Source organism: Oryctolagus cuniculus, chromosome 1, assembly GCF_051225735.1.
Source record: "Oryctolagus cuniculus isolate XC-2025 breed Fujian yellow rabbit chromosome 1, ASM5122573v1, whole genome shotgun sequence".
NCBI classification, from domain to species: domain Eukaryota; kingdom Metazoa; phylum Chordata; class Mammalia; order Lagomorpha; family Leporidae; genus Oryctolagus; species Oryctolagus cuniculus.
Window position 1 is genome coordinate 234,351,341 of NC_142867.1, and position 13,902 is coordinate 234,365,242.

Below are 13,902 nucleotides of genomic sequence, written 5' to 3' on the forward strand. Positions count from 1 at the left end.
CCTAACAGCCAAAACTGATAACGGAGGACCGAGTAACTTGGAATGAGAACATGGGAGCTGTCAGAGGAGACTAATGTCGTCGTCCGTTCAGCCTCCCTCTAAATGACCTCACGTCCCCAGCAGAGCCATCGGCTCCCACTGCGCTGGCGCTGGATGTGGGGCCAAGACCTCCAGCTAACAGCGCTCATTCCTGGGCACTCTGTGACGCAAAGCAAGGCTTGCGTAGCCTTCTCTTGGCAATTTAAACCTTCGGGGTTCTTATTCTACTCTGCACAGCTTCTGAGGCCGTTTTTAGGAGTCTGAGGGCCTGATTGATTGGAAGGAATTTTAGCCTGGGATAAGTACTTCAGCTGTCATTTTGGATTGAAGGGCCGCTAAAGGAGTGGGATATGGTTTCTTCGAGCCAACAGATGTGTTTACAAGGCATGCATCCAGCACCACACAATGAATAACAAACAGCGGCTAGGGCCGGGGAGCTCAGGGTGTGTAGGCCTTGGGCCAAGAGTGTTATCCTCCTGCAGCAGTCACGCACGGTGCTGTCACTGCGTCTGTGCTACAGTCGACTCAGGCACACAGCACCGAGTGCACTGTTCAAGTTCAGAGAACAGGAAATGGTGACCTTGGGGTTCTGACCGAGCCAGGCTCCAGGGCTGGCCGCCTCTTTGCACTGCATGAAGCATTTCCGCGGCCCACAGCCCTACCTCCTGACAGGGTCCCACCTGTTTCGTGGGCCAGAGCCTGTCTTGCTCCTCATCCCCTAGGACTCACTTCTCAGCGGGCGTCTGTCCCCTGGGCCCAGACCGCCCATGGTCGCTGTTTCCCACCTTAACCATGACTCCTAATTTCCTAATTGTGTCTCTGACTTGCCTGGAGAGCAAAGATGCAGACCACATCACAGACAGCAAGTGAGCGCAGAGTTTCATTTCTTACTCGTCTCAACCCCGCTTTTCTACAGGAACCCTGGAAGTTTCTAGAACATGCAAAGGTAGCAGTTGACAGCTGGGAGCTTCGTTAGCAGTCCAGGCAAGAACCACCTGCACTCCTGTTTGTCTGGCTAGTCGGAGCTGGGCCACGGGAGCACTCACTGAGGCTTCCAAGCTCAGCGGGGCTGACGGCGCTGCTCCTCTGGCTCTGGGCAAGCGCTGCGGAGGCTGAGCGCCACGGCACCGGTCCTGAGAGAGGCCAGCGGCGGCCGGGCAGAGACGTGGCAGGACGCTCACTGCATGGATCGCGTTCACGGACGAGTTCTTGAGGGATCAGCGCCTGGCAGGCAGCCGCCCTGAGTCCCTGACCAGGACTGCGGGAACCCACGCCCCGTACCTTCACTCCGTCCAGCACAGCCTTGATGACCCCCTTCACGGTCGTCACCGTCTCTTTATCTTCTGAGTTCACGCCTTCCAGCATCACCTGGTCAGACCAGCGGATGAGGTTGGCGAGACTCTGGTACACTCGGCTGTAGCAGGAGGAGAGGGCTGAGCTAGGAGGAAGAGAAGGTTTTTTATTTTTTAAAACAAAACACACACACACAGAAAACTAAGCACAACCATCACTTAAAAAAAAAAAAAAAGACATCACTGGGCACAGAAGCAGTTTCTCAGTCTGATTTTGTGAAACCACATCTCCTTCTAATAAATGAAACTTCTCTCCCAACCTTTCCTCTTTGCATCCAATGAAGACATCGCGGAACTTTATATTCTGATCTGTTAAAAATGTTTACACAAAGATTCCATCACAGTAGTTAATGAGGCTTCCCAAACTTCACATCCCTCCCCCAGATTCTGACAGCATTTCTCAAGGAATGTTCCATCTTCCCCTCCCCCGACGGGTTAGTCACTGGACTCGGGCAAACGTCACGTGCCTCTTATTTTGACTAAAACGCATCTTGGATGCATCACAGGAAGCCCGTGAGTCTGCGGGGCTTCGACAGGCAGGGTCCTTCAGAGGAAGGGCCCCAAGTCCAAAACACATCGGTGCTTCACGGGAACCACTCTTAGCACAGGCTCGGCTTCACCGCAGCCGCGGTGTCAGGGAGATGCACTCATGATGACTGTTTCGAGTGGGCAGTCAGGGGCAGGACGACTGCAACGGTGGTGGGGATGCGGGCGGGTGTGTGCGTGTGTGCTAGGGGCAAGGTGTCGGCTTCCGGTCCAACAGCACAGAACAGAAGCCGAGTGCGTGGGGGTGCCTCGGGTGGCAGCCAAAACGAAAACTCTATTCCTGGCCGGCGCCGCGGCTCAATAGGCTAATCCTCCCCCTTGTGGCACCAGCATACCGGGTTATAGTCCCGGTCGGAGCGCCGGATTCTGTCCCAGTTGCCCCTCTTCCAGGCCAGCTCTCTGCTGTGGCCAGGGAGTGCAGTGGAGGATGACCTAAGTGCTTGGGCCCTGCACCCCATGGGAGACCAGGAGAAGCACCTGGCTCCTGCCTTCGGATCAGCGCAGTGCGCCGGCTGCAGCGCGCCCGCCGTGGCGGCCATTGGAGGGTGAACCAACGGCAAGAGGAAGACCTTTCTCTCTGTCTCTCTCTCACTATCCACTCTGCCTGTAAAAAAAAAAAAAAAAAAAAAAACCCAGCAAAAAAAACCCACAACACCTCTATTCCTGCTACATATATTTAAACAAAGAAGGATAATTTTCCTTAGGAGTTTTGGAATAATTAGTTTTCTATTTCAAGAGTTCTGTCACAGAGGAAAAGCAAAAAGAAAATCTGTGTTGCTGCCTCGTCCACTCCCAGGGAGAGAGAAAAAAAGAGGCAGGAAGACGCGTTAGACACACCTGCAGGAAACTGCCTGCGTTGTAAGATGCGATCTAAATGTGCTCTCAACACGGAGCCCTGCGAGACAGACACCTGAACCCAGCGGGCCCCAGCGAGCCGCCCTTCAGAGTCAGGCGAGGAGGGAGCAGTGCTCCCAAGGGCTCTCCTCTCTCCAGTCGATGCATTCTCCTGCAGGCGTGTTCCAACCGGAGAGCAGCCAGCACACCCAACTCCAGCACTGCCACTGGGCTCGAGGGAAGCTGGCACAGGGGCCCCAGGCAGCCAGGGATCAGCTGCGGGAGCCAGAGGGTGCGCCGGAGGGGCCCTCAGCCCCTGGCACAGCGCTTGCAGCAGGACGCGCTCTGCTTCCTGGGGAGGCCTCCTTCAACCGCCTGCTGCCAGAGGGCTGTGCCCAGCGTAGGGGCTTCCACAAGGTGTCACACTGCTAAAGTACTGGCGATAATCACGCGGAAACTGGGGTGGTGATGGTTTTGTTATTTTTTTAAAAAATTGACAGGCAGAGTGGACAGTAGAGAGAGAGACAGAGAGAAAGGTCTTCCTTTTCCATTGGTTCACCCCCCAGTGGCCGCTGCGGCCGGCGCACCGTGCTGATCCGAAGCCAGAAGCAAGGTGCTTCTCCTGGTCTCCCATGGGGTGCAGGGCCCAAGCACTTGGGTCATCCTCCACTGCACTCCCTGGCCACAGCAGAGAGCTGGCCTGGAAGAGGGGCAACCAGGACAGAATCCAGCGCCCCGACCGGGACTAGAACCCGGTGTGCCGGCGCCGCTAGGCGGAGGATTAGCCTAGTGAGCCGCGGCGCCGGCCAGTGGTTTTGTTATTTAACGCTTCACTCCCACCTGCCTTAGATCTGGACAGTCCCATGAGGCAGTTGTGCTCACTCTTCACATTACCAGCTTGGAAGCAAAATCTTTTTGGGTCGAGGGACTGAGACGTAGGAAAGGGAGGAGAGGGGGTGGGGGCCGGGGCCCAGGCGATGCCTTCTTTCTAGCAGAGCAAAGGCAAGGCCCCTGGGTGCCGACCACGCAGCTCCCGTGTTGGAGGCCAGTCCCAGAGTGGCCTAGGAACTAGGGGAGGGTAGCCAGGAGCCTCCCCACGAGGCCCCAGATGGCAGGAGAGGAGGGAGAACCCGGCCAGCTCAGACGATGCAGGGCGGGAGGCGGGACACCACAGAAAGGATCCAAGAGGAGCCCCAGGATGGACTTCCGGTGCCGCAGGGACACTGACAAAACCATCGCCACTGCCCTAACAGAATCTCAGAAGGAAACGCCTTCGAACGGTCTCAGCCAGAGGAGTACCTGAAAAAAAAAATGCTAGACTGTTCCTACGGCCGCCCCCAGGAACCTCCCTTTTCTCCTCCAGGAAATGGTTACAGATCACAAATACTTTCTGTCAACTGTAAGAACACCTTCCCCAGCCGTCGTCCTGTGGCTGACACTCCAGCAAGCAACGGCTCGGGGGACGACGCGCCGCCAGCCACAGCAGTTAGCCAAGGTGACTCCACCCTGGACTGTCCCCAAGCGACTGGGGTGGACAGGTGACCGACCTCTTGCCACCACCGTCCTTTCCCAGCGCCCTGGGGCAGCCACACACTACTCTGCGCTCTCCTCCTCGAGAACACCAGGCCCGGGGGCCTCAAGTCCTCTGCTTCCCTTCCTCCCCAGCCCCGGCCCCGGCCCCAGCCCCGCTGCCAGTCCACTTCCTGCTTTCCTTCAGCTCCAGGCTTCTGTAACTCCTACTCCAGGAAGTGCAGCCGGGCCACTCAAAACTCTCTGGCCACCTTCCCTTCTTCAAATTCACTCGATGTTGTTAAATCAGCTCTTTATCATATGGTGGGGGAGCTTATTTTCTCAACTAGCTTTTAACTCTCTACTTTTGTCTCCATCACATGAGACTAGGTACAAAGGGGCCAGCGCTGTGGCGTAGTGGGTTAAGCCGCAGCTTGCAGTGCCGGCATCCCATATGGGCGCCGGTTCAAATCCCGGCTACTCCACTTCCGATCCAGCTCTCTGCTATGGCCTGGGAAAGCAGTAGAAGATGGGCCCCTGCACCCACATGGGAGACCTGGCCTAGAAAAAGGTCCTGGCTCCTGGCTTTGGATCAGCGCAGCTCTGGTCATTGTGGCCATCTGGGGGGTGAACCAGCAGATGAAAGATTCTCTATCTCTCAACCTCTGCCTCTCAAATAAATAAATAATTAAATAAATCCCCCCCCCCCCAAAAAAAAGAGAGAGAGAGAGAATAGGTACATGGGAATATTTTATTGAAAAAAAAAAAAAAAATCCAGCCGCGCACCTGACTGTGGCACACCAGCCATGTCTGCTCCAGAGAGAGCAGTGCTGGGGCCTTCTAGGAGCCGAGCTGGGCTCTGGCCTGACCAGGGAAGGCACTGCAGGACTGAGCCACACCAGTGCTCTGTCCACCACCGGTCAGTGCCAGTGAGCTTCTGGCCAATCCCCGGGGCTCGGCTGAAACTCCAGGGTGCACGCCCTGGGGGCAGAGAGTTTCACAGAAGTAAAGACACAGCTTGCTTTACCTCCTAGAACAGCTACCTCACCGCCAAGTTCTGAAAGCCCTTCATAGAGCTTGAGCTCACAGGGCTAAACAAACGTTAAGCCGTCTCAGGGAATCGGAACAGATGCACTTTCCTGAACAGGTACTGTGGAAGAAAAACTAACTATCTGCCAGCCTCTCAAATACCAGGTTCCCGCTAGGCTTTCATCTAAGAGTCTGTTCCATGCTGTTTTCCTTTTCATACTTAATAACCAACGGGGCACACTGTTCGCACGCCAGCAGTAAGAGCATTGCCCAGTGAGAGCTGCCAGGACAAAGCCCGACTCCCGCTCCCCGCCCTGCACTGCCTTCTTCACCGTTCCGGAGGCCCTGGTGTGGCACGGCTGTCTTTCCCCGTCCCGTGCTCCAGCAGGCGTCCTCTCTGCTTCTTCTGGCCTGATCACCTGGCAGCTGAGAGCTCTGAGCTCCGGGGAGGACTGATGGCGTGGCACACAGTGGTGACGAGGTAGTGACTAAGGGCACTGGGAGAACGTGTGAGGACCGCAGCGTCCCACCTCAGCGTCAGGTCAGGAGTCATGACGACCTCCGCTCGGGCTGACGTCGAGGGGCAGCTGGACTCCTAGTGCCCCCGCAACAAGAGGCACCCAGGCTTTCCCCTGCTCTCACCCAGCCGGGACCTAGCAACTCACCTGTGCTGAATGCGCGGGTCGCTCTGCACCAGGGGCAGGATGGCCTCCAGCACCTTGCTGGCCGACCCCGGAAGCATCTCCAGGACCTTCTTGTCAATGGCCATTTTGTCCACAATGGTCTTAAAGTAGCGCAAGGCACTGACAACCTCCTTCTCTTTCTCCTCCAGCCAGCTCAGATTCTGCAAGGGAGTGTTGCGCATAGGAGGGAGGAGAGAAATTAAAGAGCTACTTTTAAAAAGCAAAATACAGTTTCCTGTGAGCTAGCTTGAGGCTGATGCAAGTGGAAAAGGTTCTTGCTGCCGGAACCGAGCCCGACTGTTTGTCTAAGGACCACCATCGGGAGACAGAGGCTCGTCTTGAAGGCCGAGGGCCTAAAGGGGTGTTTAGAAATTCCCGGATTCCCTTCCCAGGCCCCGAGGTCCTGACAACCACTTCTCTTCCTAACCCACACCGAGGCAGCACTGCTAACCCCAGGAAGTGCGCGGAGGACTGATTAGGCCGGGTCTCGGCCACAGCTGGGCAGACGTCTCCAGAAGCCCAGGCCTTTCTCTCAAAGCTCTGAGGGGCTGCGACGGCTGCACAGGGCGTGAGGGTGCAGACCCAGGGCCCTAAGACGCCTTCGACTCCCACAAGGCCATCCCGGCGCAGCAGCTCCCTGGGTGCAATGATGAGCTATACCCAAAGGATCTGGAAGTGCCCTGGTGAGAGGGGCGGGACGCTCGGGGTGAACGGGTGAGGACGCGCAGCAGGTGGCAACAGTCCCGTTTCCGCTCAGGCAGCGATGCCCATAGCACCGGGGGGCTCTGCTTTGAGGAAAGCCCAGCCAGGAGGAAGAGAAGACAGGGACCCTGCACTTGCCAGCATCCACACCACCACCCACGCTCTTCTTCCTCAGCGTGGAGACCTTAGGCTCCAGCCAACAGGTGTCCACACCCTCTTTACTCCCTCTTCCAACCGCCCCCTCTTCTGCTCCTAATTTCAGAGACCCAAGTCCCAGCTGGCAAGCAGGGGAAGAAGGTAAAGCAAGAGAAATCTATGGGCGGGGCCAGCACTGTGGCGAAGCGCATTAAGCTGCCACCTGAAGCGCCAGCATCCCATATGGGTGCTGGTTCAAGTCCCGGCTGCTCCACTTCCCATCCAGCTCTCTGCTATGGCCTGGGAAAGCAGCAGCAGATGACCCAAGTCCTTGGGCCCCTGCACCTGCGTGGTAGACCCGGAAGAAGCTCCTGGCTCCTGGCTTTGGATTGGCTCAGCTTTGGCCAATGCGGCCAACTGGGGAGTGAACCAGTGGATGGAAGACCTCTGTGTGTGTGTGTGTGTGTGTGTGTAAGTAACTCTACTTTTCAAATAAATAAATAAATCTTTAAAAAAAAGGAAAAAGTGAAATCTATGGAATAAACCCAAAGATGGACAGCCGACTCAAACAGGATCAACTGCAGGTGTTGTGTGAATTAAAGAGGTGTGCATGTGTGTGCGTGCGTGTGTGAGAACTGCCACTGGTGGGCTCTCTGAAGTTCAGAGAGGCTAAACCAAAACAACGGAGGGCCAGAAGATGACTTCAAGACAGTTACATATAATCTAGGAATACACAAAAAAGATGTGATTCTAATAAAAAGTCATTATGAACAATAGTTCTTTTCTTCTAAAATGATGGGGAATGTCATTTTAAATTTTAAAAAAATTTACAATAGTGGAGGTTTTTATTCCACAGGAGAATCAAAAGAAAGTGTATTCAGGAATGTGATCAACCATGGTCAGCCACTCTCCAAGACCTGGACTATCCCTGTGGCTGCTCCCCAAGGCAGACTATGCACCAGGCAGAGGGATTCCCTGGGGAGGAGGGGCGCTCCTGTCTCATCTCCACCCAAGGAGAGGGATTCCCTGGGGAGGAGGGGCGCTCCTGTCTCATCTCCACCCAAGGGGAGGGATTCCCTGGGGGGGAGGGGCGCTCCTGTCTCATCTCCACCCAAGGAGAGGGATTCCCTGGGGGGGAGGGGCGCTCCTGTCCCATCTCCACCCAAGGAGAGGGATTCCCTGGGGGGGAGGGGCCCTCCTGTCTCATCTCCACCCAAGGAGAGGGATTCCCTGGGGAGGAGGGGCCCTCCTGTCTCATCTCCACCCAAGGAGAGGGATTCCCTGGGGAGGAGGGGCGCTCCTGCCTCATCTCCACCCAAGGAGAGGGATTCCCTGGGGGGGAGGGGCGCTCCTGCCTCATCTCCACCCAAGGAGAGGGATTCCCCGGGGAGGAGGGGCCCTCCTGTCTCATCTCCACCCAAGGAGAGGGATTCCCCGGGGAGGAGGGGCGCTCCTGCCTCATCTCCATCCAAGGAGAGGGATTCCCCGGGGAGGAGGGGCGCTCCTGCCTCATCTCCACCCAAGGAGAGGGATTCCCTGGGGAGGAGGGGCGCTCCTGCCTCATCTCCATCCAAGGAGAGGGATTCCCTGGGGAGGAGGGGCCCTCCTGTCTCATCTCCACCCAAGGAGAGGGATTCCCTGGGGAGGAGGGGCGCTCCTGCCTCATCTCCACCCAAGGAGAGGGATTCCCTGGGGGGGAGGGGCGCTCCTGTCTCATCTCCACCCAAGGAGAGGGATTCCCTGGGGGGGAGGGGCGCTCCTGTCTCATCTCCACCCAAGGAGAGGGATTCCCTGGGGAGGAGGGGCGCTCCTGTCTCATCTCCACCCAAGGAGAGGGATTCCCTGGGGAGGAGGGGCCCTCCTGTCTCATCTCCACCCAAGGAGAGGGATTCCCTGGGGGGGAGGGGCGCTCCTGTCTCATCTCCACCCAAGGAGAGGGATTCCCTGGGGGGGAGGGGCGCTCCTGTCTCATCTCCACCCAAGGAGAGGGATTCCCTGGGGAGGAGGGGCCCTCCTGTCTCATCTCCACCCAAGGAGAGGGATTCCCTGGGGAGGAGGGGCCCTCCTGTCTCATCTCCACCCAAGGAGAGGGATTCCCTGGGGGGGAGGGGCGCTCCTGTCTCATCTCCACCCAAGGAGAGGGATTCCCTGGGGGGGAGGGGCGCTCCTGTCTCATCTCCACCCAAGGAGAGGGATTCCCTGGGGAGGAGGGGCGCTCCTGTCTCATCTCCACCCAAGGAGAGGGATTCCCTGGGGAGGAGGGGCGCTCCTGTCTCATCTCCACCCAAGGAGAGGGATTCCCTGGGGAGGAGGGGCGCTCCTGTCTCATCTCCACCCAAGGAGAGGGATTCCCTGGGGAGGAGGGGCCCTCCTGTCTCATCTCCATCCAAGGAGAGGGATTCCCTGGGGAGGAGGGGCGCTCCTGCCTCATCTCCGTCTCTGGGTCCCCTCTGGCCTGGCCTTATCTTTCTCCTCTCACCACCTATTTGCTTATTCACTGTCTGTCTCCAAGAGGCCAGGAGCTGCTCCTCCACCTCTGGCACAAGGGCTCCCTGCCTCTCTGTCCCCGCCCACGGCCGGAGGAGCCCAGGAATCCGGAAGCTCCGTGCTGTGGGCAGTGAGTGCGGCTGAAGCCAGGGTCAGCCTGGCAAGAGGAGGGCCATGCCGTGGCGCTGTGAGAAGCCTGGGAGGGAACAGAACCGTCAGCAGGTGTGTAAGAGGGGACGGAGTGGCAGGCATTTGAAAGGGGCCAGGCGTGTCAGGTGAAAAGAGAGTCCTTCCATCGGTGCAGGAAGATCGCCTCAGCGTTTAAGCCGGGTTACCCTGAGCTCTTAATGAAGCAGCCAACCACTCAGGGGGGTCAGGCTGCCCCCGTGAGCCTCCAGAAAATTCCACCCCACAGCTGATGGTCTCTGAGTGCTGTGCAGGCCCCTAGCCCTTCCACTGTTAAAAATGCAGCCAGCAGTCACAGCACTGACCTAGTGCTGGCTAGACCCGGGGCAGGGGCCTGGTGCTAGAGCTGCCCAGCCACGAAACCGTAGGGTGGGGGAGGAGTCGCCGTCGCCGGGTCCGCCCAAGCCTGGACACTCAAAGCTCTCAGTGCCTGGGGAAGGCCTGGGCTTGGGGACCAGGGGACTTCAGGCTCCTTAAGTGCAGAGTGGATGGCCAGCACCTGCCTGTGTAATTAAAGAGCGAAAAGAAGAAGCTCACATGATGAGAAGACACCCCCACGACATCAGACTACAGCTGCTGACGACAAAGCAAAGGCGGCCACAGAAAACAAGAGTGTGGAAGGGAAGGAGGGGCAGGAACACAGCCACCACTCACTGGGAGCTGAGGTCACCCACCACGCTACCCATTCCACACCCATGGCTACCACCCGGGAGGCAGACACTGTTAGCACCTCACAAGTGAACAAAGTGAGGCTTGGTGGCAGGTGGCGGAGCTCGAGCCCAGCGTAACACAGATGTAGCGACAGAACTGAGACTGGAGGGGCCGGCGCTGTGGCCTCCTGGGCTAAGCGGTCACCTGCATCACAGGCATCCCACATAGGCACCAGCTGGAGTCCCAGCGGCTCCACTCCCTGTAATGCACCTTGGACAGCAGCAGAAGGTGGCCCTAGACCTTGGGCCCCTGCACCCATGGAGGAGACCCAGAAGAGGCTCCTGGCTCCTGGCTCTGGACTGGCCCAGCTCCAGTTGTTGAGGCAACTGGGGAGTGAACCAGTGGACGGAAGATTTCTCACTCTCTCTAACTCTGACTTTCAAATAATAAATCTTAAAAGAAAAAAAAAATCTTCAGAGGGGAAAGGGAAATCCTTTCAGAATCCACTCAGAGCCCCAGGACCCCCTCTCTGTCCAGACGCCCTCGGAGATGGGAAGCAGCCCTCCCAGGCCATTTCTAACAGCACTAAGTGTGGCCACCCTCGCAGTGGCGTGCCTCTCTACCACGTTAGCCTCGCAGCTCGTGGCCAAGCTTGTTAAGAAGAGGCAGGAAGACTCACTTCACTCCAGCATTCGCGGAGTTGTTAAATCCGTGCAGGAGGACCTGAGACCAGCACTGCATCCGAGTGGACCCAGCCCGCGCAGACAACAGAGTACAAGTGGGAGAACGGACTCCGAGTAGGCAACTGGGGCCACGGCCAGCCGAGTCTGCAGACTGGCAAAAAGCAAAGCTTCCCCACAGCGTGGTGAGGGGTTAACGAGACGGCATGCGTGAAGCCGCCAGGACAGGGCCCTGGGAGGAGCCTCAGTGAGTCTGAACGTGCCCTCTCTACCTGTGCTTCGGTTTTCCATGTAACCAAACAGAGAGAGCCAAGCATACGACCTGGGGTGAAACGAGAACGCAGATGCAAATGCTCGCCAAGCGGTGACGTAACGCAGCTCGTGAGCCGTGAAGGACAGGCCCACCATGAGGTTTCCCAGATGAAAACCGTGGCAGAGACCCGGTACTCCCAGGTCTGTCTGGGGACCTCCGCCAAGCAACAGGTGGTACTCACTGTCCCAAGCACATGACAGCACACAGCCTCGCAGAAGGGCAGTGACACTCTTCCTTGGGGGGGGATCCCACGGACGTCCCCTGCCACGGGAAGCTTTCTCAGCCCGGGAACTACTGACATCGGGGGCGGATACTTCCTGCTGGGGTAGTTGTGCTGGGTATCACGGAATGTTTGCCGTCCCTGACTCCCACCCACTAGACACCACGGCCCCTGCTGGAGCCCCCTGCTGGCCACCCTGGCATTTATGTGCGGGCACCCCACAAAGTGAGGGGTACTTCAGCACTGAATTTTCCTGCATGACTTCTCTTGGAATAATGAATAAAGAGGGGGAAAAACCTAGAACCGAGGGGCTGAACAGTTCTGTATCAGGGTTCACGTTCAACTCCAAGGAGAGTGTAAGCTGTCACCTCGCCCTGGTCCAGGCGGTTCAGAGTAAGCATCTACTAACAGCTTTGTTCTGTTGCTATCCACGGAGCAACCTCTGTAATGAAAAAGAATAATGCGGCCCAGACCTGACCTTCTGTTTCGCCCCTTATCTCCAACCTAGAACGCAGGATCAACCCGGCAAACACGGGATAGCTCCCTCTTGCTCTCTGGCCTCCTTTTATTGACAGATGGGTTAGGAAAAACTGTGATCCAACAAAAGGCTTTTTGAGTTAAGACCTTTGTTTCCCCAACTTCGAACCAGAATTTTAAGACGTTCTGCTGGCCAACATTAAAATAAAAAATAGGTGCGTTTCAAAATGCAAGAATTCTGCCTAACCGACAGGGCCGTGTTTCGGCAGCCGCGTTAGCTGACGGCCGTCGCGACAGTGCTCCCATAAACTATGCTCTGAACAACCTCCGGAGGCGAAGGGCTGTCCACAGGCTTGTTTCTATTCCACTTTGCTAAGTCTGATTTTGTTCTCATGGATAGTAATGAGTCGGGCTGATATTTAGATTTACGAGACGTTAAGAAATAAACTGGCTTTCTTTATGAGAAGAAACAGCGCCGTGAGAATTCGGCAGACTGCGTCGAATCTTGACCTCAGCTCTTTTTCGCCGGGACCTGGGCTGAACGCTGACTCAGCTCCACAGACTCGGCAGGTCCCTCTCCCGAGTTTTCACTGTCAGGGCTGCTGTGAAGACCAGGTAAGCGGGAGCCAAGGAAACGCTCACTCGGCGTCAGCCCACAGAGGGTGCCACGGGCTCTGAGCGCACGGGGCCACAGCAGCCCAGGCCCACGAGCCCCGTGCGACGGCTAAGGGAGCACCCCGTGGCTCCAGAAGCCTTCCCCTTTCTAAACTACTCAGCATCACAGCGATTCAAGAGAGGAACAGCTGCCCTTGAGAGAGGAGATTCGCCCACTTCCCTGCAACCCGCCGGACCCACGCAGCACACCCAAACCAACCCAGAAAGGATCCCAAGCCTTTGCCACGGAGTTCTGAGCTCGCTCCAAAGACCACGGGGGCTCGGGTAGACTCAGGTTTATCCAAGGCCCCTTGGCTCTTTCCTGCAGGAGTTGGCCCCGTCACCACCCGACTGAACACGACAGTATTGCAATAGCTTCTTCTCCATCCCCAAAACCATGGACCCAGATTCTACAGTAGACGGCAAGGCAAACCCCGTCGTTCTCAATGTCACACTGACCTTCTGCCTCTGAGACCTGGAAGCCACAGCACTGGTGGACATAAATTCTACTGCCTGCTGCTCCAGATCCAAGGGGTTAGGGTAGCCCTCTGGTAGAAATCTGTGTGCTGCCTCCTGGAAGAGAGGAAACCTGGATTCCTACAGAGCTTCACATGGCCATTTTAGGCTGAAGGGAGGGGTTGAGGGAAACCAACAGCTGCTTGAACGATCTGGCTGGACTGGCCCTGTGCAGGTCACTAGTGCTCCAGGACACCTGTGGCTGGCTTTTGAGGGGTTTGCACGTTCCATCCCATGGACCCTACGCCAGAATGACGGACACTTCGGACGTCAGAAACGTCTCCGTGCGTGTGTGCCTGGGCACTGCGGGGCTCCCTGGGGCGGGAGGCAGCACAGGCGAGCAGTGTGCCGAGCTGTTTTCAACGCCCACGGCTGGTAGAGGAGAACGGCAGCCGGCTGAGCCTGACTGGCGGACAGGACGTCACGCAGCACCCTCACTGTTCTCACCGCAGGCCTCGCCTGCGACCACGGCCGGACAAGCAGCAGCGATCGTCCTGCGCCCCGGCGGTGTCCACGTACCTTGTTCACAGGCTTCTCCGGGATCCGCACAGACACCTCGGCCGGCTTCCCCTTCTTGGACGGCGTTCTCTTGATTTTGGGCGAGTGGAATTTGTCCATCAGCTTCATGGTGAAGGAAGAGAGGTGAGAACGTTGGGAGTCTGAAAACACAGAGGATGATGATGGTTAGTGGGCAGGGCGGGAAGAAGCGGCGGTTCCCCGACCGTCCGTGGAAACGAGCAGTGTCCTCAAACCAGCCTTTTCCTGGCTGCTCAATTCCAAAGGAAAGGAAACACGGGCCCATCAAGCACCCCTGCTTCAGGTCTTGCTATTCCCATCTCGGTTAGGTTATTCAGAATTGTGGAAGCCAAAGCAGTCAAGATGGGTACGG

At 57.2% G+C, this 13,902-nt stretch overlaps 1 protein-coding gene across 13 annotated transcripts in view; it reads right to left on the reverse strand.

The window, feature by feature from the left end:
• RAPGEF1 (Rap guanine nucleotide exchange factor 1) overlaps positions 1–13,902 on the reverse strand; it is a 137,779-nt gene that overhangs the window by 49,514 nt on the left and 74,363 nt on the right. For 8 of the 13 annotated variants that reach the window (XM_051835417.3, XM_089321858.1, XM_089321823.1 and 5 more), the window contains exons 2-5: positions 13,533–13,672; positions 12,957–13,070; positions 5,975–6,153; positions 1,321–1,477 (exon numbers count right to left, since the gene is read on the reverse strand). In XM_051835417.3, coding sequence (XP_051691377.3) covers positions 1,321–1,477; positions 5,975–6,153; positions 12,957–13,070; positions 13,533–13,672 — 590 coding nt within the window. The remainder of the gene's footprint in view (positions 1–1,320; positions 1,478–5,974; positions 6,154–12,956; positions 13,071–13,532; positions 13,673–13,902) is intronic. The other 5 variants (XM_089321831.1, XM_089321837.1, XM_089321836.1 and 2 more) reach the window with 1 other exon arrangement.